Genomic DNA, 24,769 nt, shown 5'->3' on the forward strand with positions numbered 1-24,769 from the left:
TAGGAGGACATGTGTATCTCTGTATGGAGGAGTTCAAGGTCATTCAGGGAAACATTAAGAAGAACGCATTTAAAAAAAAAAAAAAGTCCAGTACAGTGGCACATGGCTGTATCCCAGCAATTTAGAGGCTGAGACAGAAGAATAGTAAATTCAAGGCCAGACTCAATAAGTTATTGAAGTCCTAATGCACTTAGTGAGACCCTTTCTCAACAAACAGAAAACCTTTTAAAGAGAAATACTTCACATAATTAGATGTGGTTTAAAAAAACGTCTTCAATACTGCATTTTGTAGGAGCTAAATATAAGTATAGGAACATTCCACTTGTATTTATCTTTTCCAATTGAGAATTGAGAAAAGTAAAGGATCAAAATGTACTGCTTAGCTACGTGACAAGTGAACTATAAAATACTTCTTCATGGGCTGGGGATGTGGCTCACGCGGTAGCGCGCTCGCCTGGCATGCGTGCGGCCCGGGTTCGATTCTCAGCACCACATACAAACAATGATGTTGTGTCCGCCAAAAACTGAAAAATAAATATTAAAATTCTCTCTCTCTCTCTTTAAAAAAAAAAAAAAATTAAAAAAAAATACTTCTTCATAACAAAGGGGCAAGTTTAGGCTTTTCCATTCACAAAGTATCCAAATAAGCAGAAGGAACAAACATAAAGACGAATCTCCAAATACTATCTCACCAATGCTAATTTGACTCTTAATATTAGAAGGAAAAAAAACCCAGTATTTAAATTATTTTCAAGAAGTTTTTAATAAACTATTGTTTCCTTAGATGTATACTAATAATTGTAAAAAAACAAATATTTGCTAACAAAAGTTAAATACTGTACCATTTATGAAAAATAAAATTTAAAGAATTAGAAGCACTAAAGAGAGGTACCGACTTCAAATAGGAAATTTAACCAGAAAATGGGGAATTTGTAGTATGTCTAAGTGAACGCTAAAAACTTTTATTACCAAAGTCAGAGACCTTACTATTTTAGTTCAAATCTTTATCTACACACTTTTAAAAAATTTTTTGGTACTGGGGAGTAAATCCAGGGGCACTCAACCACTGAGCCACATCCCAGCCCTTTTTTATATTTTATTTTTAGACAGGGTCTCTCTGAGTTACTTACGGCCTCGCTAAGTTGCTGAGGCTGGCTTTGAACTTGTGATTCTCCTGCCTCAGCCTCCTAAGCCACTGGGATTAAAAGTGTGCACCACCATGTCTGGCTCTACACAGCTTTAAATAAACCTTAAAAAATATTTTCCAGTATATTTATAAGATTGCTAGATGGCATGACTGGGGAAAAAAAAAAAAAAAACTATTCTAGAATGTGAACTACCTTAGAATTGGGATGTGTTTCTTTTATCTATTTTATATCCCAAGTTCTTGGAATGATGCCTGGAGCTCAAAGTTAAAATGCAAGTAATATTTGTTGCCTTGAACTGAACTGGGGGCAAATTCATATTTTTATTTTTGGTCTAGTTTTTGCTCTACTTCAAGTTCTATATTTGAAGTACCCAAGAGGCTCCTGGTTTGAGCCTTTATCCTTAAATTGAGTATGGTATGCCAATATACATACATTTTTTACATCAGCCTTCTAAAGGATCCTTGGAACTGAATTGTTACTGGGCTCTGAATCTTCTCTTGTATGGCTTGATTCTTATTTCTTAGGTAACAGTTAATATGAGTTTGCAAAAACAGTGCATTTTCAATGCAGAAGAAGTATGTCCATATGAATAAGAATAAAGGTCTTATCTTATATTTCCATGTTTTAAATAACAGATACATAGCATCTTAAATGATGGCATAATTAACAATTTTTAGACACCAACATAATACACTGTATTACAATGCAACATGGTAGGTTTCCATTTTAGGAACAAAAATAAATTTCACATAAAAAAAGATTTATTATTTTAATTCACATAAAATACATTTAGAATAAGTCAATTTTAGCATCAGTGTACAACAACAAGCACAGAGAAGCTTTAAGAAGAGTAAGTCTCCATTCTGTCCAAAACACACATATAAAATGCTTTTACAATTATTGATCATCACCTCGTTGCCTTAAATTTCTAGACTTTCCATTTTCGATTTTTCTCTTTTTGAAAACTGGGGCCACACCATCTGCTGCAACTCCAAGAGAAGTAACTGTTTTTTCTTTAAATACCACTTTGGGTTCCCCAATATCACCTTCTGAAGTTGACACATATTCATTTTCAGGGCTTGGAAGTTCCAAATCTACCTCTTCACTGAAACAGAAACCAAAAATAAAACCATTATTTGACAGAATAAGACAAATGTTTGCCACCAAAGCCCCCAGATCACCTAATGATGACTAATGGTGAAAAGTTAGAAGGTGGTCATTTTGAGGTAGTAAACTTTTAAAATACAGACTTTACAATTTCATTTAAGAGACTGAATTTTTATCAAGTGGAACATCAACTTTTTTCCTACAAAAAGTCTCAGTTATTAGTCTTTTATTTCTACTACAGAAAATGCCCATGCTTATATAAGATATACAGTACCAGTAGATACATAAGGGAGAGGTATTTATGGAAACTGATTTTGCCATAATTGAAAAGGACTTTGAAGGATTATACAGAAGATGAAAATCATGGAATCTTGATATCCTAACACAGAAGACAGTGTGGCTGTTTGCCTAGGACCCCTTTTCTAAAAACCTAGTTCTTCAACCATCCACATGGTTTGTTATAAATAATCAGTTGATTGGTCCTGACTACAAGTACAGTATACTACAGAACATTACAGAATCTTTTTGAATTACTGGAACAGTTACAAAAAACAATGATATAAGTACCTCCACAAAACCAGAATCATTTCCAAATTCAACATGCAAAAACTGTAAAGGTTATATTGAGACATACTGCAATAAAAGTGGGGGGGAAAAAAGAACCAAAAAGGCTTCCCATCTACCTGAAAAACCACCAATTCAAAAATTATGCAGAAACACTATATTAAAAACTATTCCAAAAATGATGACATCAAGGACTGTTCATTCCAAGTTTATGGGGTTTATGGGCAGAATTACATTTAGAGACAAATCAATTGCTTTAACTTTTCATTAGGAAACAAGAACAGACCCTCTTTCATCTCTTGTCAATATTCTAAATGTTCATCCAAACAGAGTAAGAAAAACAGGAAACCTAAGAAAAGTCAGAGCAAGAAAATGATAAAAACAAGAAATGAAGAAACAAAGTATAATAATTAAATTTAAGAGCTGGTTTACTGAGGATAAACAAAAAATCCTTTGGCAAATTTTATTAAAAAAGGAGAGCTGGGTACTGTGGCACACACCTGTAATCCCAGTGATTCAGCGGGCTGAGGCAGGAGGATCTCCAATTCAAAGCCAGCCTCAGCAATTTATTGAGGCCCTGAGCAACTCAGTTAGACCCTGTCTCTGAATAAAATATAAAAAAAGGCTGGGGATGTTGCTCAGTGGTTAAGCACCTCTGGGTTCAATCCCTGGTACCAAAAAATAAAAATTAAAAGAAGGAGAAAACAAAAATATTTAACAACTTAAAAATTAGAACACAGGGAAAGCTAAAATATTCTGAATGTCTACTATGTGCCACATACTACACTAGGCACTTGGAGTAGAAACATTTATTTTGACTCTTCTAATGCCTCATTCCCATTTTTCTAGTACTACAACTCTCTTTATTATTATTATTACTTGTATTTTGGGGAACTACTTTTCCGTCTTTCTAAGTCTATGAATTCTGAGTTCAGTTCATGTCCACTCAGTAGTTAGCTCAGGAATGGGTACTGTGTACATGATAAAAGTTAAGTAGGACAAATTCAGGAACTGCCAATAAAAAAACACTCTATTTTTGCTGGGATACTTTACATTAAGTATGACATAAACTTAAAGCTTTGCCATCAGGTGGGAAGAGCCTGCCTGGAAAGTGGTCAACTCAAAGGAAAGGAAAGCGGTAATAGAGACAGACAGTGTCCTGATCATTTTATTCAAGCCCCTATCCCCAGCTACACTTGAAACTTCTTCCAGACATACGTAAAATTCTGTCATTTGCAAATGAAAAGAAAACTGGAGTACATTATATGTACTTCTACAACAAAAACAATAAAACGAAAATTGTGAGCCCTCATCAATTCTGATAATTGAAGTTTAGAGGTAATGTGATTTTTTTAGGTTGTTTGATAAGACTTAAAAATTTCAACAAATGCTATTCAGTTCAATGATCTTAAACAAAAAGACAGGATAACAAAATTTCTTCTTCCACATTTAGATTATGCAGAAAGAGCTATGAAGACAAGTATTGAGAGTTCTTTTTTATTTTAACTGAAAATTGAACCCAGGGGCACTTACCCACCGAGCGACATTCCCAGCCCTTTTTCTTTTTTATTTTATTTAGAGACAGGGTCTCTCTTTGAGTTCCTTAGGGCCTTGCTAAGTTGCTGAGACTGGCTTAGAACTCATGGTCCTCTTGCCTCAGCCTCCCAAGCTGCTGGAATTTACAGACATGTGCCACCTTGCCCGGACTAGAGATCTTACAAACGTGGATACAAATACAGGTAGGTCTAGAGCTATTGTAACAGTTGTACAATGTAAGAATAAATTAGGAAATTTGCTAAGATTGCAAAAGCAAAACAAACAAGAATATAAGGACAAAGATAAAATTTCAAAATCGTATTGATAGTTCAGAAAACAAAAAAAGAACCATTCTGTATAATATAAAACTTGAAGAACATTTATCTCAGTAGATCATAATGTTATACCGACTCCTCCAAGACTGATGAGGGGATGTGCTGACAAATATATGAAAAAAATTTTCAACCTTATCAGTAAAGAAAAGTTAAAACAAGGTATGTTTTGCCAAATTAGAAATTATCTAAAATCCAGTGGGATAGGAACTTTCAGAAACTGCTAATGGAGTATCAGTATACTCTTTCTGGAAAATAAGTGGACTCTGTGTATTAAGATTTTAAAATGTTCACAGCCATGTGTGGTGGTGCATGCCTATAATCTCAGTGACTCCGGAGGCTGAGGCAGGACTGAAAATTTGAGGCCAGCCTAGGCAATTTAGGAAGACCCTGTCTCAAAATAAAAAATAAAGAGAGTGAAGATGCAGTTAGGGGTAGAATAACCCTGGGTTCAATCCCAGTGCCACAGATTTAAAAATGTAACTGTTACACAGATATTCCACTTGTTGTCAGATACATGTACAGAGAAAGATATCCATATAATAATGAGTTCATTATAAAAATTAAAAATGGGCTAGGCATGGTGTTGCATGCCTATAATTCCAGCAGCTCAGGAGGCCAAGGCAGGAAGATCACAAGTTGAAAGCCAGCCTCAGCAACTTACTGAGGTCTTAAGCAACTTAGCAAGACCCTGTCTCAAAATAAAAAATAAAAAGAGCTGGGGATGTGGCTCAATAGTTAAGTGCCCCTGGGTTCAATCCCTGGTACAAAAAAAGAAAGGATAAATAAATGCCCAACAAAAAGAATGGCTGAGTAAAATCAAGGTTGAAATAGTGTTTATAAAACTTTAATATAACAGGAAAATATTAATAATGTAAAATGAGAAAACATACTGAGAAAAATATTTAAAAACGTTAGTATTATTTCTGGGTAACTGAATAATAAATTATTTTTATATACTTAATTTTCAATATTTCCTACAACATTCAGCTGGATGTGGTGTGAATTCCTGTAATCCCAGTGACTTGGGAGACTGAGGCAGGAGGATCACAAGTTCAAGGTCAGCCTTAGTAACTTACTGAGATCCTAGGCAACTTGGTGAGAACCTGTCTCAAAATAAAAAATAGGGCTACGAATGTGGCTTAGTGGTAAAGCACCCCTGGATTAAATCCCTAATACCAAAAAACAATAACAAAAAAACTAATGTAAATATGCATGCTTTAATTTGGGGTAGGAACCCCCTTTAAAAAAAAACTAGGTTGACCTATTTATGAAGTTGGCCATAATCCATTATATATTAAACTATCTGACTAGGCTAAGATTTAATAAGAATGATTTCAGCATATATTCATCACAAGTAAAACAAAAAAAAATCTCAACTTGGAAGTACCGATGTAGGACCATCTTCTATTTTAAGTCAAATAAGAGCTGAAGTAATGGAGCAGTCTATTATTTCTGTAACTTTAATATATATAGAATCATTATGCTTATCATGGTAACTGAAACTATGTAGCATTCAGCACATATTTCCTAATATTTCATTTAGTAATACAATTTTAGAGGTTGAGGCAGGAGTATCACAAGTTTGAGACAGGTCTGGGCAACTTAGCAAGACACTATCTCGAAATAAAAAGGGCTGGGAATGTAGCTCAGTGGTAGAGTGCACCTGGTTTTAATCCTCCTGTACACAGAGAAAAAAAAAGTACTATAAATACAACTTGAACAATTTCATAATAACATTTTCACAGCAGTCCTAAGCTGTATTATATTATATCATACTTAAGGAATCAATTCTAAGATGAGTATATAGAACTGTCCAATACTCATATAACTCTATCTTATGAAAAACATCTTTTCATTAAAATATAACTTTAAGGGCTGGGGATGTGGCTCAAGTGGTAGCGAGCTTGCCTGGCATGCGTGCGGCCCAGGTTCGATTCTCAGCACCACATACAAACAAAGATGTTGTATCTGCCGAAAACTAAAAAATAAATATTAAAAAATTCTCTCTCTCTCTCTCTCTCTTTAAAAAAAAAATATAACTTTAACAATCATTTCGCTGTAAAAGTATACATAAAGAAACCATCTTACATTATCATTTGAAAGCACTGAGGCTTTGAAGAATACTCCTTTGTGCATGTAGATACTTTTTGTTTTTTTTAAACCTGAAGTTTCCTTTAAGCATTGCAGAAAGACTAAATGTGAAACTGGTAGTGACATCTTTCTTTCATGGTATAAATATTCCTAAGAAAATAACTTACTTGAACAAATAAACTAATAATGTAAAACTTTACTATGATTTTGTTTAACTGATAATGAACTGGTCTGTTTATCGAATATCTGCTTTATAATTCTGAAGTGTAGTAAGCTACTTTCAAGAGAATAACAAAGCAAAAACTTTTTTCTTGCCTTTAGATATATCCTATTGCTAAGAGCCAAGTATATGATGCATGGCATTTTGGGTCGAAAGGTGACGCCAGCTAGCCATTGAGATGATATGATTATGTTAAGATTTGCATTCATATGGATATTGGACTCCTGCTGTTCACCTAGGCCGGCTAAGGGACTCCTGGAGAGTTCCCATTGGTTGGGGAAGTACAGTAGGAGGGAGTTCCGGGGGAGGAGCTCTCTGCGGTCCGGGAGGAGGCCGCGTGGGTGGAAAAAATCTTCCCGGGGGGTACCGGACATTGGCGGCAGTTTCAAAAAATAAACTTTGTTCCTGCTTGAGTGGCTCGTGATTTTGTGCACGGCCAGACTGCGGCATCCTATGATATATGTAAAGCATCTTGCAAAGCATTTATTGAATATGAACATATTTATTCCTCAAAAAAATGATGGTGAATGTGAGAATGTGCACATGTACATGTGTGAGTTGGTCAACAGAAATGTCATGCATGTTTTGGTAAGAATTAAAACAATCCTTACCTTCCTTTTAAAAGTAACCAGTACCTTACATTTTAAAATAAAAACCACTCTAGAAATAAAGAAGTGAGTACTCTGTACTTTTTAGGGTTTTTTTTTTTTTGGGTGCCAGGGATTGAACTCGGGGTCTTATGCATGCAAGGCAAGTGCTCTACCACTGAGCTACACCCCCAGTTCCTGGGCTACACTTTTAATAAGAATAGTACCCTTGAAATTAATGGTTGCAATACATGTATATTGTACTGGAATATGCAATACTTGTAATAACAGTGGGATTAAGGTTTTAAGTACTTACTGAGATTTGACTTCTTGTTTAATTTCTTTCCATTCCCCGTATGGATTTGGCTTTTTAAGAGTTTTGGGTTTTTCTTCATTTGGATCTGATGAATTCTGTTTTGGGATACTTTTTTCCTTCTGCATTTCTGGGTCAGTTCCTTCATTACTCTTTTTATTTTTTTCCTGAAATGTAACAGTCAAGAAACAACACTTCAAGTAAAGCTTATCACAAATCAAAAGTTAACTTCTTTTAAAAGTCATCTTACAGATTTACCCTTAATAATATATTAGATCTCACTTAATAGTTTAATTTGTACATAATACATGGAAGAACTTTAATGCCTGATGTATTAGTTTTCATTACTGTGACCAAAATACATGGCAAGAACTTAGACAAGGGCTGGACATGGTGGTGAATGCCTGTAATCCCAGAGATTCGGGAGGCTGAGGCAGGAGGATTGCAAGTCCAAAGCCAGCCGCAGTAATTTAGTGAGGCTCTAAGCAACTCAGTGAGACCCTGTCTCTAAGTAAAATATAAAAAAGGGCTGGGGATGTGGGTCAGTGGTTAAATGCCTCTGGTTCAATCCCTGGTTTTAAAAAAAGGAACTCAGAGAAGGAAAGATGGCTTATGGTTTCAGAGGGTCAGTCCATGGTTGGCTGGCTCCAAGGCAGAAATAACATGACAGGAGGGCATGGTGGAGGAAATCTGCTCAATTCATACCAGTTGGGAAACAGAGACACAGAGAAAAGTGCCAAGGACAGATATAGTCCCCATGGCTATGCCCCTTGTGACTTACTTCCTCCAGTCACGCCCCACCTGTGTATAGTTTTCACCACCTCTCAGTAAGTGTATTCAAATTATATTATTTTTCTATTTTTATTTTTTCATGTTTTTTATTGGTGCATTATAATTCTGTATAATGGTGAGATTTGTTTTTACATATTCATACATGCACACAGTATTACAATATAATTTGGCTACTATCATTCCCTTGTACTTCCCCTTTTCCTCTACTTCTCCCTCCCCATGGTTCCTTCCCTCTACTCCACTGATCTTCCTTTAATTTTCATGAAATCCCTGCCCCCTCTTTTCCTCTCCAGCTTCCACATGAGAGAAAACAGATAACCTTTGACTTCCTGAGTTTGCCTTGTTTTGCTTAATATGTTCTCAAGTTCCATCCATTTTCCTGCAAATAACATAACTTCATTCTTTTTTATGGCTGAATAAAACTCCTCTCTCTCTCTCTCTCTCTCTCTCTATATATATATATATATATATATATATATATATACACACACACACACACATACATACACACACATATACATATAGATATGTGTATATATATACACATATATATAAATACACACACACACACCCCACATTTTTTTTATCCACTGATACACTGACAGACACCTAGACCAGTTCCAGTTTAGGCTCATTCTCATTCAAACTAATAATCCATTAAGTAGATTAATCCACTGATAAGGTTAGAGCCCTCATGGTCCACTCATTTCACCTCTGAACACTGCTGCACTGCCCAGCACAGCAGCTCTTGGGGAACATTCCAGATCTAAACCATAACATTCAAGAACGTTTTTCATTATGTCTAACATATTAGGTCTCTCTTTTCTGCTTTCTTACCTAGCTTACATATCCAACAGTGATCTCCCTTTATATTGTTTTCCTTTTGAATTTGATGCTATGTAATCAGACTCTTCTATAGCTATGTCTATTTAGAGAACTCCTTCAACCTGTTAAGATTTAATTGAAAATCATCTTCACTCTGAGGATACTGCCAGAGCCTCACTGGCCTGCATAACTAGCAACTATGTATGAATTAGAAAGAAACCTCATTGGGGTAGAAGCAATTCCCACAGATGCCCCTGGATAGGGATAGGGATGGTACTTTATGGCATCCCTTCATCGGGATAACACACCTCTGTAACTTAGTTTAGCAAGTGGATCATGTATTGATTTAATCCTCTTTGCAAACTGTACAGCTATGAGTTACTGGCCTGGGACACTGTTTCCTGTGCAATTCTTTGAAAGGATGTCAACTCATCTCTTCATAAGGTTGGTATTATAGGACTAGGATGCAGTGTCCACTTTTCTTAGCAATTCTGACTGCTTGCAGGCCATGACTCTCTTTCTCTCTTTTTTTTAGTTGTAAATGGACACAATATCTTTATTTATTTTTATGTGGTGCTGAGAATTGAATCCAGTGCCTCATGTGTACAGGACAAGCTCTCTACCACTGATCTACAACTGCAGCCTCCCTCCTTTTTAAAAAATATTTTTTAGTTGTAAATGGACACAATATCTTTATTTTATTTATTTATTTCTACCATGACTCTCTTAATAAATAATTTTTACTGAGGCATAAAAAGTCATGATAGCTGGTGTGTGGCGCATGCCTGTAATACCAGCAACTTGAGAGTCTGAGGCAGAAGGATACCAACTATGAGGCCAGCCTGGGCAACTTAGTAAGACCCCGTCTTAAAATTTAAAAAGTAAATAAAAAGGTGTTGGGAATGTAGCTCAGTGGTAAAGCACCCTGGATTTCATTTCTAGTATGCGAAAAAGGAGGACATGATACTTTATACTTTGATTCTTACACAATAAAGATCTCCTCTGAGGATCACACCCACCACTTTCTATACTATTCTCTCCATTATTCTTTACATGATCAAATGACTTCAGGTGACTACTCTATATTCACTGATAATGCTGGCAAACGGCACTAATCTCTCTCTATTCAAACTCCTTTTATTAACCAAGAAAACTTTAAAATATTCTGACCTGTTTTATGAGTCTCAAAACCAATGATATTGGCCTTCACTGTGCTTTAGTCACCTAGTGACTAAATTAGTTATTCATCTACTCTGAGATTTACAGTATTACCAATATGCTAATAATATTCAAATAGTATTTCTAGTCCAGACATACAGACTAGGCTATTTTGACAGCTCTCTGAATGTTACAGAGGCTTATTAAACTTAGAAGGTCTCAAATAAACTTAAGAATTTTGTTCTCCAACAGGTATTACTAAATAGTATAGCCATTTATCCAGTTACCAAAATACAGTAGCCTCACCTTATTTTGGGGGGTATATTCTAAAATCCCCAGTGGATACCTAAAAACATGGATAGTGCTGAACCCTATATTCTGTGTTTTTCCCTATACATATATTCCTATGATAAAGTTTAATTAATAAATTAGGCATAGTAAGAGTTAAAAACAATACAGTAGGGGCTGGGATTGTGGCTTAGTGGTGGAGCGCTCGCCTAGTATATGCAAGGCCCTGCGTTCAATCCTCAGCACCACATTAAAATAAAGATACTGTGTCTGACAACAGCATACTATAATGAAGGAAATTTCATCACGTCACTCTCATACAATTTAAAACTGATGTATTGTTATTTCTGGAATGTTCCATTTACTATTTTCAGACCTTGGTCAACTATGGGTAAATGAAACCACATAAAGCAAAATCAAGGATTGGGAGGGAGAACTACCAATATATCTTAGCTCTATTTCTACTTTTTTTTTTTTTTAGTTTTCGGCAGACACAACATCTTTGTTTGTATGTGGTGCTGAGGATCGAATCCGGGCCACACACATGCCAGGCGAGCGCGCTACCGCTTGAGCCACATCCCCAGCTATCTTAGCTCTATTTCTATCTTATATCAAAGACTGAAAAAAAGACTGTGGAACTTTCTTATAAACTGATAAAATTCTGTGAAGATTAAATCAAGAACCTACCTTAAACTTTATTATTAGCTTTTTTTTTTCTGTGGAAACCTTTTCTTCTGCTTCCTTTTCCCCATCAGAATCACTGTGTGAATCTGATGATTTGGAGTCTTCTACGGTGCCAAGTGACTTTTCATCAATTTTACTAGAAAGCATATCTCCAGTATGTGGAATGAAATCATCAGGTTTTTCCCATTTGGATTCTGCTCAACACATTTTAGTACTAGTGTTATTTAGTAACCAATTCTACTTGGAAGTAATTCCATTATAATAATTTCTATTACTTACAATTATTAAATGACAACATTGCATCTATTTCACATTACTATTTGATTAAGAAGTTTTAAAATAAAGAGTTTCCAAACATCTTGCTTTTGTATCTTTCACAAATGAATTTCAAACAACTTGGTATTTACTAGATGTAAATTACATCTACAATTCCAAAGCAAAGGGAGGCTTAAAAAATGGGTGATCCCCAAATCATGGCATTTGCAGGTAAACGGATGGCTTTGGAGAAGATAATGCTAAATGAAGTTAGCCAATCCCAAAAAAACAAATGCTGAATGTTTTCTCTGATATAAGGAGGGTGACTCATAGTGGGGTAAGGAGGGAGAGCATTGGAGGATTAGATGAATTCTATATAGGGAAGAGGGGTGGGAAGGAAAGGAAGGGGGTAGGGGATTAGCAAGGATGGGGGAATGTGATGGACATCATTATACAAAGTACATGTATGAAGACTTGAATTGGGTGTCAACCTACTTTATATACAAACAGAATATAAAAAATTGTGGTATATATGTGTATTAAGAATTGTAATGCAAAAAAACACACTAAAATACATGTATTAAGGCATAAATTGGCATGAACATACTTCATATACAGAGATATGACAAATTGTGTTCTATATATGTAATAAGAATTGTAATGCATTCCACTGCTGTTGTGTATTTAAAAAAATAAAATCAATAAAAGATTTTTTAAAAAGTGGGTGATCCTTTTATGGACTCACAATTTACCCAATAACAATTTCAGGAAACATACTAATAAGGATCATATGTGAGATTCCCTGAAATTTACTTATCATAAAGATTTCCTGAAATTTTCACACACAAAAAAATCATTAAAAAATTTTTTTTTTGTAATTGTAGATGGACATCATGCCTTTATTTTATTTGTTTCATTTTTATGTGATGCTAAGGATTAAACACAGTGCCTCACACATGCTAGGCAAGCGCTCTGACACTGAGCTATAGCCTTAGTCCTAAAATCATTCTGATATGATTATGAAGATATGATTGGATATAATCTGTCACTTTGATAGTGGGAGGGGGACTTCAATCGATTCAGCTCCACTGCCATCTAGTGGTTCACTAGGCTTTTAGTAAAATGAAAACATTTCTCATTGTCTTGAAAATATTCTCTATTTTTAGTTTAATAAGTGATTATTCAATTCACTGTCCAACTGAGGTAGTTTTAAAGCTGAAAGGCCTGCTATTAACAATCAATGCTCCAAGTATAAGCTGAAATCATTTAGGGCAAATCAGTATGAATAGCCTCGTAAATACTTTCTTTTATCTGTATTTCATACAAATAACAAAAAGAAGTATCAAGAAATAATTTACTAAGCACTTCCTATGTTCCAGCACTGTTTTGGGAACTTTACAGGTATCTAATCTTAATGACTCCATGGAGTATATACTATGACCATCTATTTTTACTGAAGAGTGACTATAGGCTCAACGACAGGCTCACTAACACATCACTGGTAAAGGAAGAAGTTGTGCATTGAGCTTAGATCTGTCTAATTCTAAAGCCATATTATATCACTCTTTGTTTTATCTCTATAAAAAGTTAGTACTTTACTTGGATAGAAACACTGCTATAACTGGGCAGGCTTGCTTGCTATCTGTTTAAGGGTTAAAAGGGCTATTTTTTACTAAAAGATTTAATGCTATATAGAAGTCTTTGAATAGTAGAAATTAAAAAATGAAAAACCCCTCCAAAGTTACATCAAAGCTATAGCCAAACTGATAAGTTTAACTGTAGTAGGCCCAAGTGTAATTAATTACTTGAAGTTTTATGAAATAAATTTGAAAAATTTAGATGGCAGTAATTATGCATGTTTTATAAATATTTATACAACTGAAACATTAGACAAAGTGAAAATGTGACAATTTTAGCCACTGCTAAAATAACTTGTTTTATTTTTTAAAAAAGGAAAAAGAAAGTTCAAGTGCTGGGGGGAGGTGTGCAGGTGGCACTATAGCGCTATGGTAGAACAAACATAAAATCCTGGGTATAATCTCTAATGCCCACACACATACAAAAACAAAAACAAAGAAAAGAAAATTGAACATTGGCGATCTCTAAGGTACTTTCCATAGAAATGATCATATTTCTAAAATCATAACAAAAGCCAGTAATTTTAGAGTAAAAATTATTAAATTTGCAAACGACATATCAATTGAGAATAACATTAATACACTGAACAATATATTACAAGTAGAAATCTTTTTGCTTTTCTACTGTACTAATGTTATTATTATTATTATTTTTTGGTACTGAGGATTGAACCCAGGGCACTCAACCACTGAGCCACATTCTCAGTCCTTTTTTATATTTTATTTATAGAGACAGGGTCTCACTGAGTTGTTAAGAGTCTCGCTAATTTATTGAGGCTTTTATCCTCCTGCCTCAGCCTCCAGAGCCCCTGGGATATTACATACATGTATCACTGCGCCCAGCTGTACTAATGTTTTTAAATTACGAAAAGCAATACAGGCTTTCTATGGAAATGTTTATTACATACTAAAATCCCAAGTTCAGATGAACTTTAGCAGACTAACAAGCAGTTTTAGGTACAATTTAGACAGTTAAGAAAATCATAGAGGGCTGGGGTTCTACCTCAGTAGTAGAGTCCTTGCCTTGCATGTGAGAAGCACTGGGTTCATTTCTCAGCACCGCATATAAATAAATGAATAAAATAAAGTCCCATTAAGAACTAAAAAACAATTAAAAAAAAAGAAAAATCAAAGATAATTCTTACCTCCTGTTTCTGTATTATAATAATAGCTATAACCATCTTCACTTAAACCTTCTACCCAAATGGCCTTCACTGCTGTCTAATAGGATGGGGGGAAAAAACAGAATAAATTGAAGATAATGATGATAATAGTTATATATTGCATTATTAAGGTAGATTTAGCCACTTTTCCCTTTTCACCTGACACCTGGAAGTTAGGTATAGTGATACCCCTGATGGCCAGGAAGCTTGATTTCTGGCTAATCATGAATGAAATTGAGAGAATGTCTCACCTCTGAAAGCCAGGAATTCCTCTCAGATGGACAAGGACATGTGAATGATAACCAACTGCAAACAACTATTAATATTCACCCTGCATGGGGTTTCTGAATAGACAACAGTTTCATTTCCACCCAGCCTTCTAACTTAAAGGATTACAGGAAGAAAGGAACAAAGTTAGAGGTGGGGATTGGGGTAGCAGGCTTATTTGGAAGTAAAATTTGCTTAATAAAAAGCCCCAGAAGTCAATCACTTTAAAGAATAAGCAAAAACACTATGAATGTGCTTCCATTACCTTTTTTAAGTTTCCTTGAAATCCTTCAGGTTTCTCCCACTGGGATGCTTAAAGCAAAATATATTGCATTTATAAAATCTTTTTGCTTAAAAAAAAAAAAAAAACTCCAAAGAATTTAATTTGGCAAAAATTTACAAACTAGTCATTGTGTATAAAACACTATAGAAATACAGTTTAAAACATAATTGAAATGTAAAAAAAAGCCCCATACATGCCAGCAACATTATGCAAAAGAATATATGTGTTATGTAACCAAGAAGAAACGACAAATCACAGGATCAGAATTTACTAGATCAGAAGTTACTAGAATGTTTTATCTTCACGAGATGGCTCTCTAACATTAATTCCCATGGAACTTGCACAGGATGTATTAGAACTACATAAGGCTTCTTTCAAAGATTTCATGGAATTTAGGATTGGGTTAGAAAGAGAATAGCTTTTTGTTATCTTAGGGCAAGGGAGACGATGGAATGAACAGTGACTTGAAAGAGGAAAAGATGAAGTAAAGAATTAAAGACAAATATTACTGAGGGCAAGAGTATATAAAGTAGAAAGGCGAAGAAATGATGCCTTAGAAGGGAGAAAAGAATGAATAACATGTTTTTAAGTAAATCTGAGAAAGACTACTCATCCCTAGAATTTAATTGTTTGGGGAAATCTTTATTGCTGTACACTATTTATTTCACTTAAGCCTCAGTATAAATTATTACCTATTATTATTACTGTTATCACCATTTCTATGTAGTCCCAAACTGATTATGATTCTAATCATAATTACGACAACATCGTCACTTCAAATTTTTTTCATTATTAACTTTCTGATCTCATTTCCAAACCTTCCTGATCATTCTGAACTTTTTTTGCTGGCTTTTCTTCAATCCATTCCTTCAATATATATACTAATCATCCGTTTTTACTTTTTGTTCCATTGTTTGTAATTTCATATACTCCTAAAGGTAAATATGTTATCTACAACCCCAAACTCAATTTAGCTCCTTAACTCAGATTCTAATTATCAATTAGCCACTGAAAATTGCCACATGAATGTTTTACCTCTGCCAAAAGACTCTCTATGCCTTAAAACTTTCAATTTTTTTAAAGTTTATATTGTTCCATTTGTTGAAATGCTATACCCTCTTAATCTATTGAAATCTTTGGATTCATTCAAAATACTTATGGAGTATTTGCACTTCGCCAGGCAAGCACTGTGTTAAGTGGTAGGGATACAAATGGCAAGACACCATTCTTGATGTCCCAAGATTAGCTCAAAAGTAATTCCTGTGATAATCTCTCACATCCATATAATCACAATTAATTAGTCATTATTTTGAGATACCATATAATCTTTACTACTACACTTGAAAGTTCCTCCTGGAATCAAAATTTATTTCTGTCACTAAATTTTGTTTCTGGATAATAAAATAAAGTTATTTTTCCTAGAATTTATATGAAGGAAAAATCCCAAATATATTTAGTTTTTAAGGAAAATAAAAAGATGTTTTTGATATTCCCACTGAAAAACATCATTATGTATTTCATTTGAAATTGCTATATGAATGGGGGAGTTTACTATATCAATCAAGACAAGTACACAAAAAAAGAAACCAGTTTCTGGCTCCCAGACTGCTTTTGGCTAGAAAATCTTAACATTTCCTTTCAAGGACCTTGCAATTTGTAAAATGAATTAAAAAGTCGTATTTCCATGTAGTTCATATTTTCAGAAAATTTTACTGAGAAAATATAAAGCTATTAAAACCTTAAGTATGACATTGAGTCACAATGAGAAAGGTACTTTTTTAAAGGGCACATAATTTTTTAAACCTTTTGGCTAAAATAAGTTATAGTCTTTCACTGTTTAAAATGTTCCAATATTAAATAAAAATCCTAACACAAAATAAACTATTTGTTCCAATGGAACTATTTTCTACTAGTTCTATGCTTAAATGACTTACCTCCTGTGATGAGATCATAATAGTAATGATAACCCTCAGAGGTTATGCCTTCTACCCATCTACCCTTTGAAGAATCTTTTTTTTTCTTCTTCTTTTCTTTCTGTTGATTTGATGCAGAGGTGGGTGGAATAGTGGGGGTTACTGGTGATATGGTTGGCTCTGAAATTTCTAAAAAAAAAAAAAAAAGGATGAGAGAAAGGCAAAGTTGTCAAGTAACCTCACTTTTTTTTCTTTCACAAAATATTAATAATGTTATTTTAATCAAAAGTTTGACAAGATTTGGAAAAATAATCATGCAAGAACACACTGAAAAAAAAAGTGGTAAGGGGAATTTAGTACAACTTTATATATTTTTTTTTTTTTTAAAGATAGAGTGAGAGAGGGAGAGAGAGAGAGAGAGAGAGAGAGAGAATTTTTAATATTTATTTTTTAGTTCTCGGCGGACACAACATCTTTGTTTTGTATGTGGTGCTGAGGATCGAACCCGGGCCGCACGCATGCCAGGAGAGCGCGCTACCGCTTGAGCCACATCCCCAGCCCCTACAACTTTATATTAAAACTTATTCTAAAACTATGGTTTAAAAAAAAGATCCAAGACTGGGAATGTAGCTCAGTCTTAGTGCCTGGCACATATTTAAGGTCCTGTGTTTGATCCCCAGCACTGGGGTGAAATGTTAGAGGATCCAGCAGTGTCAAATGATACAGAAACAGGCAAAGACATGACTGAAACAGAATGGTTCAGATATAGAGCTAACTCCAAATTTCTGATATATTTTATTAGAAGGAAAAAGATCATATAATAGAAGATGTTAGAATAACTGGTTAATTTTTAAACAACAACAACAATATAAAATAAAGTAAAAGCTATTCTCCACTCTTTTACATGAAAATAAATATCAGACCAAAAATACTTTACTAAAAGAACATGAAGTTAAAAAACACACATGCTGAGGATGGTGGTGCATGGCTGTAATCCCAATTACAGAGGCTGGGGCCAGAGGATCACAAGTTCAAGGCCAGCCTCAGCAACATAGTGAGGCCCTAAGCAATTTAGTGAAAATCTATTTCAAAGTAAAAAATAAAAAGGGCTGGGGATGTGGCTTAGTGGTAAAGTGTCTCTGGTTCAATCCCCAGTACCCCAAATAAAACCACATACAGACAAAGTAAAATAATGTTAAATCCAACCACATAAAAATTAAGACATTGTGTATGGCAAATATAAAAACAAAAAATCAAATACATGTTTTTTTCATGAAAGACAAATGAGAAAATACAACGAATGTAAGAATTAATGCATGGGCTGGATTGTAGCTCAGTGGTAGAGCGCTTGCCTAGCATGTGCAAGGCGCTGGGTTCGATCCTCGGCACCACATAAAAATAAATAAATATAATAAAGGTATAAAAGAATCACATCATTCTTAAAAAAATAAAATGAATTAATGCCTAACAAAGATTCCTTACAAATCAAACATTCTAACAAGAATGCACAAAAGCAACTCAGAGAATAACATTTACCTTCACTAATACTAAAAGAAATGCAAATAAATATAATTAATTTTTGTAGGAGATCAGTAAGTACTGTAAAGAATGATAAAATCCAGTCCTAGTCTGATCTATCAGGTACTTACACAGATGTGAAAAAATATGTAGTTTTTATGACTTTACTTTCTCCCAAAAGATTGGACAATATTTCCAACACATTAATAAATGTTTTATTTTTAGTGAAAGTGTAAATCAGCCCAACATTTCTGGATATTAGCTACAATATATATGATATACTCACACTTTGATATTACAATCTCATTTTGAGAAATTGTCTCACTTTGAGAAATTGAACCCTCAAAGAAAAAGAAATGTGCAAAAATGTATGCATAATGATCCATTATGTAGCATCTTTGTAAAAGTGAAAAACTGTAAGCAATCTAAATGTTAAACATGAAGAAATTAAATAAATTATGATACACTGTATAGATAGCTACCTTTTATTAAACACTATTATGGATGGTTACTATAATAAGAAATTTGTACACTAGTGTTACTTAAATTTAGTAAAAGTCCAAGGTCATATAACTAGAGAGAAGCAATTGCTTGATTCTAAAGTTTGTGTTCTTAACCATTCTGTAATCACTAAAAATGATTTATAACTGTAAATGTTTAAAAGAAAAGATGTATTTAACTTGTTACTGGAGGAGAGGAAAACTTGTAAACAGACCATAGCATAAAATGTGCAATTAAAAAAGTTCTAAGGATGTCAGAGAAATCTTAATAGCATTTAGTAAATTTTTTAAAAGTTGTCTTTTTTTTAAACTACATTGTTGTACTTTTAAAGAAATAAATATCCTATTTAGGAAAACAAGGCTAACTTATAGAATGCTGATTTATTTGGTCAAAGGGCAACATAATGGAATTTCTCAATTCATGTAACTGATAGAGTTACATTTTTCAACTACTATTCTCTAATTCTCCAGGACTGCCTACATCTTTTTTCCTATCAAATGCTTTATCTTTAAGGAACCATGGCACCCTCACCTTAACTATCATTGTCCACAATAATACTTTTAAAGTCTAACTACAACTGTTCTTCTTTAATGAAGGCAACGCCCATTAACAGGTATTTTGCTCAAAACCTTAAATGAAACCTGTTTTTAGTAGAGATTAAAGGATACTACTGAATGTTGACTATCCCAACCACTATGCAAGATCAATAACTGAGATTTACTATATGCTTGGATTAATGGACAATGGATTTGTCATGGAAGAAATATTCACAGAAACTTCCCAAATTAGAGCAATGACAAGATAGGCACATTCTAGTTAAATAATGTTTTTAACCTGGAACTTGGCTATATTTAAAGCTTCAAAATAATATGCCCTCTAGTAGTAAAGTCAGTTAATTTGTCCAAAAAGGCTATTTCACCATATATTCAACCATATAAACAAATATGATTCATAGTTTTTATCATATGGATAAAATGAACTGTAGTTTTAATACAAGTTTTTTTTTTTTAATTTTAAATATTTTTTTGAGTTGTAGATGGACAGAATTAATGCCTTTATTTTTTTATTTTTATGTGGTTCTGAGGATCAAACCCAGTGCCTCACGCATGATAAGCAAGTGCTCTGTCACTGAGCTACAGCCTCAGCCCAAGGTTTATTTTTTAATGAATAGTGCTTTTAGTTGAATAACGAGAGTACCTAAAAAAACTGATGGTGTCTATGAAATGAACTACTCAATTAGAACAGAGCTAGGACTAGGTAACCACAAATGTAGATTGGCTGATGTGAAGGAAGGCACTAATAGATGAGGCAAAAAAAGTAAAACAGAAGTGCAAAAGTCAAGTCCTACTATCTAAATAGGGCTATGATGCATAATAAAACCACTGAGAGTATACCCTGGGTACATAACCTCTTTACAGAAACAATAAAAGCTCTCAGCATGACCTCTGATGTTACCTTTAAAACATGCAGGCTGTTTTTTACCTGACTCTAAGCCAAGTCTTTTCAAATCCTCTTGGTATGCTTTCAGGGCAGCTGCCTCCATTGCAGCAAACTCCTTTGATGCCTTTTCTTCTTCCTTTGCTTTATCCAGGCTTTTCTGTTTAATCTATGTAAGATACACATAAAAGTGAAAGTGAGATAAAGAATTGACATTTGCACAAAAAAATTAGCAGAGAATCAGTCCAAATTACCTCACTGATCCTCTTTGCCACATTTTCCTTATGATTTTTTCCCCTTTCATGAAATTCAACACTCTGGAAAATAAGAAAGAGAAAATATAAAGATAAATTACATGAACAGCATAAAATTCACAATAAAGCATTATAGTAAGTGTGAGGATGGAAATAAGAACATTAAAATTAAAATGACTGGCAAAAAAGATAAAAACTCATTAATTTTCAGGCAAATTAGCCCTTTTGGGATAAAAAAAAAAGCCCCTAAGAAACTGAACCTAGAAATCCTTTGGTTCTTAAAATAAAACAGAATGATCATATTAATGGGAGAAAAATACAAGGTACCAGTGATGACTGATCTTGTAAATATGATTGTAATAAAGACTCAAAAAGGCCACGAAGCCAAAAGGGTTAAAAAAAATTTTAAAGAAACACCTTCAAACATCAAATGTCAAAACCATCAAGCCTCTAGAATTTTATTGTTGTATTTGTTATATTAAATAAGAGACATAAAGAACAATGTTCCTTAAAGCCACTATTAATCCTCAAAATTTTAAGAAAAATAGACATTTAAAATTATAAACACATATTTTTATACAATATGATAATGATGTAAAATGTACAACTTCCATTAAGGACATTTTGGCAATATCCGTCATAATTATACATACATTTCTCTTTTGACCCAGCAATCCCATTTCTGGGAATTTATTCCATAGATAAGCTTGCACATGTACAAAATGGTTTGGTTTTTGGGGGGGAGTAGTGGAAATTGAATCCAGGAGCACTCTACCACTGAGCTACATACTTACTTCTTTCCATTTTTTTTTTTTTTAAATCTTAAGATAGGGTTTCTCTAAATTACTGAGGCTGGCCTAGAACTAGCAATCCTCCTGCCTTAGCCTCTCGAGTTACTGGAATTACAGTTGCAATGATGCTCAGTTCAAAATGAGGTTATATATGAGGTTATTTACTGCAGCACTGTAACTAAATCGTGGTACAATCCCACAGGCTGCTATAATAGAAAACAAATTCTCTAACTGGAGAGACCTCCAGAGTATATTGTCAGTTTTTAAAAATATGGTCCAAAACACTACATCTACAATGTTACCTTTTATGCGTACTTGAATAAGAACCCATACCTATATACACGTGGAAACGACAAAAGAATAGGTAAGAAAGTGAAAAAAAAACCCAAAAGTTAAACTATGTGCAATGACAGTTGGGGACATGGATCAGAGAGTAAGCACTATTATCTATTTAAACAACCAAAAATTTGCCCTCAGTTACAAGTATCTGGTAGTAAGCAGGAAGAAAGTCCTGGTAAACTCAGCAAAATCAAGTTCTGTCTATCAAATCTTATGCATTAACACTGAATTATTCTAAAATACTGTGAATTCCTCTTTGAAGTGTGACTTTGTAAATAATCATCTCTATTTCTTATACTGGGTTTCCTAAAGTTGATTATACCACATAAATAATAATATTGAAAGACCATTAAAATTAAATTAATTTTGTTTCTAATTAAAGGCTAAATCAGTGTGTGTCAACAATTCAAGAAGATGAAGACAGACTGTACTGGAAGGGATTATTTACACTAGCTAACTCATAATATTCATTTTACTGCCTCTAAGGAAAAAACTTTCTGTGATTTGCATGAAATCAAATTTTAGAAATTTCATTTTAAAAATTCATGACATTTATTTATAAGAACAGTCTAACTCAAAAAAAAAGTTAAGAACTTTGGCAAAGTATTCAAATACACCGAAAGAGAAAAACAATAACAAAAACCTCAACCAACCAAAAATACTAATACCTTATAGACAATGTAAATGTATACTAAAGAAATACAGCATTGTTAAAGATTGGACTATTCTTTTGTGTGTCCAACTCTGTCAATTAAAAAGCATTTGAATGTATATTTGATACTCTGGTTTTTATGTAGAAGGTACATAATACTATGATACGCAGAAAGGGGGCAAAATCGGTGATGTGTTTTTTATGTCTTAAAAGTTGGATCAAAGCTGAGGCACTGCCTGTAATCCCAGTGGCTCAGTAGGCTCAGGCAGAAGGATGATAAGTTCAAAGCCAGCCTCAGCAACTTAGAGAAGGACTTAGAAAACTTAGCCAGACCCTGTCTCAAAATACAAAATAAAAAGGGCAGTAGATGTGGCTCAGAGGATAAGTGTCTCTGGGTTCAATCCCTAATATCCAAAACAAACAAAAGTTGCTCCTAGACTATAAGATGATAATAATGCACTTAACAGTTATTATTTTTATATTTTATGATGGAATAATAATGATCTTTCAAATTTAAAACTCTGCATCATATATATTTAATTACATGTAGAGCAAGAAATATACAAGAAAAAGCACAATAATGATCTTTTTATATTTTGAGTTTTTCACGTTCACTCTGTATGCATTATAAGCACCACCATTACAACACAGATGTTTCATAAACATGGATGAAATTACCCACTCATGTCCATTTCTTGAAAGTCCACAGAATAATTGACTTCATAATCAAATTTAATTGATAAAAAGGAAGGCTTATAGCTTTCATAAGCAGAATAACATGACAACAGAAATCTTTTGATGTTACGAATAATCAGAGCAATGTAAAAGAAATGGACTTTGATCTAAAAGCAGCACTTCACATGAATATTATTCACATGAATACTATTAGAGTTAGTGGTATCATCATACAGGCCTATTGTCTGCTATCCAACACTTGCAGTAATCACAGAATTTCTTTGGCTGTGACTTCCAGTAGTCGGCCCTGAAAAAAGGAAAACAAGTGTGAGCTCATCCAAAAATTAAAAAGGTAAAAATTCACTTTTTTTTTAACCTCTTTTTTGGAGTTTGAAAGATAAGTGTTGGCTACTGAACGTTTTTGTTAACAAAGCTCCCTATTTTATTACTTATGTGGCTGAAGCAATTAACTGAGATTCTGTTGTCAATAGAGTAGAAAAAGTCGGCACAGGACTTACAAACTACTTCGAAAAATAATTTTAAAATTTTCCTTTTTTGTTACTAGCGTCAGTATGAGGAAATAAGGAACATCTCAAGAGAAAAATATTTATTCTTTACGTTCCATTCCAACTTTTTGGGAGGATGCTATAACGGAGGCCTACAGAAACTCAAGTATGCCTTAAATGTCATATTCACCAAAACAAGTATAAGTCTACTCTGGGGAAAGACGTGGCTCCTTCGAGAGTATCAGTTAATACAATTTGTTCTTGAGCTTCGGGATGAGTTGGAAAAGCAACGGGATCTCACAGAATGCGATCAAAAGAAAGTCATTATGCTGTCTAAGGCTGGCCGCTTCTCGTGAGCGAGGACTGCAACGGTGGCCGCAGCCCAACACCAAAGTTTCACAATACCCCAGGATTCAAGCGCTAAGGAACCAGAAAGGGCGCCGGCGACCCCCGAGACAACGTAGAAAGAAGGAGCCCTAAGCTGCAACCATTTCTGCAGTGCAACCTGCCACTTCAACGGGCCGCAGGCTCCCAGCTTAGACTCAGTGCAGCGGCATTCAGGTGGCTCCTAAGGGTAGCACTTCTACCCCGCCCAAAGAACCGGCCTTGCAGGTCCGCTGCTGGACCCGAGCGAGTTAAGGGCGCGTCTGTCACGCCCCCGGCCCGAAGGGCGGGAGTGGGTGGCGGCAGCGGAGGGACCCGGAGGGAAAAAGATGTCCAGAGAAACAACACCTCGTTGTTCAGAGCCTGAGACCCGACTCACATGACTGCGCCTGCCGCTCCGCGCGTCGCCGGGGATCCGACTCACATACACTCAAAGCGGAGAGAGTCAGCCCGGCCAGCTGCGAGGCCCACACGAACCTCACTCTCAGCTCTGACACCTCCCACCTTCCCTGAGACCAGCGTTCCACAGTTCCCAACTACGGGTGC

The 24,769-nt window shown here is 34.6% G+C and overlaps 1 protein-coding gene across 3 annotated transcripts; it reads right to left on the reverse strand.

The window, feature by feature from the left end:
* Positions 1-1,891: 1,891 nt before the first annotated feature.
* Wbp4 (WW domain binding protein 4) lies at positions 1,892-24,742 on the reverse strand. Of its 3 annotated transcripts, none has more exons than XM_015484335.2 (10): positions 24,603-24,742; positions 23,568-23,640; positions 20,877-20,939; positions 20,668-20,791; positions 17,188-17,355; positions 15,236-15,282; positions 14,686-14,761; positions 11,652-11,842; positions 7,905-8,068; positions 1,892-2,253 (listed from the first exon to the last, which is right to left on the reverse strand). In XM_015484335.2, coding segments are annotated over exons 1-10 (1,116 nt in total). In that variant the 5' UTR covers positions 24,605-24,742; the 3' UTR covers positions 1,892-2,045. The 3 variants fall into 3 exon arrangements, with proteins under 3 accessions (XP_015339821.1, XP_048656943.1, XP_048656944.1); XM_048800986.1 differs by having other exon boundaries at positions 20,641-20,791; XM_048800987.1 differs by lacking the exon at positions 24,603-24,742 and adding an exon at positions 24,345-24,534 and having other exon boundaries at positions 20,641-20,791.
* Between the last annotated feature and the right edge of the window lie 27 nt (positions 24,743-24,769).

The sequence above is a fragment of the Marmota marmota genome, unplaced genomic scaffold (assembly GCF_001458135.2).
Source record: "Marmota marmota marmota unplaced genomic scaffold, marMar, whole genome shotgun sequence".
NCBI lineage: Eukaryota > Metazoa > Chordata > Mammalia > Rodentia > Sciuridae > Marmota > Marmota marmota.

Excerpts from the sequence above, each read along its gene's own strand:
- Wbp4 (XM_048800986.1), bottom strand. Across the intron at positions 17,356-20,640 it reads ACAGCCTGCATGTTTTAAAG|AAATTTCAGAGCCAACCATA; the intron begins GTAACATCAGAG and ends TTTTTTTTTTAG. Across the intron at positions 14,762-15,235 it reads TTCAAGGAAACTTAAAAAAG|ACAGCAGTGAAGGCCATTTG; the intron begins GTAATGGAAGCA and ends CCATCCTATTAG.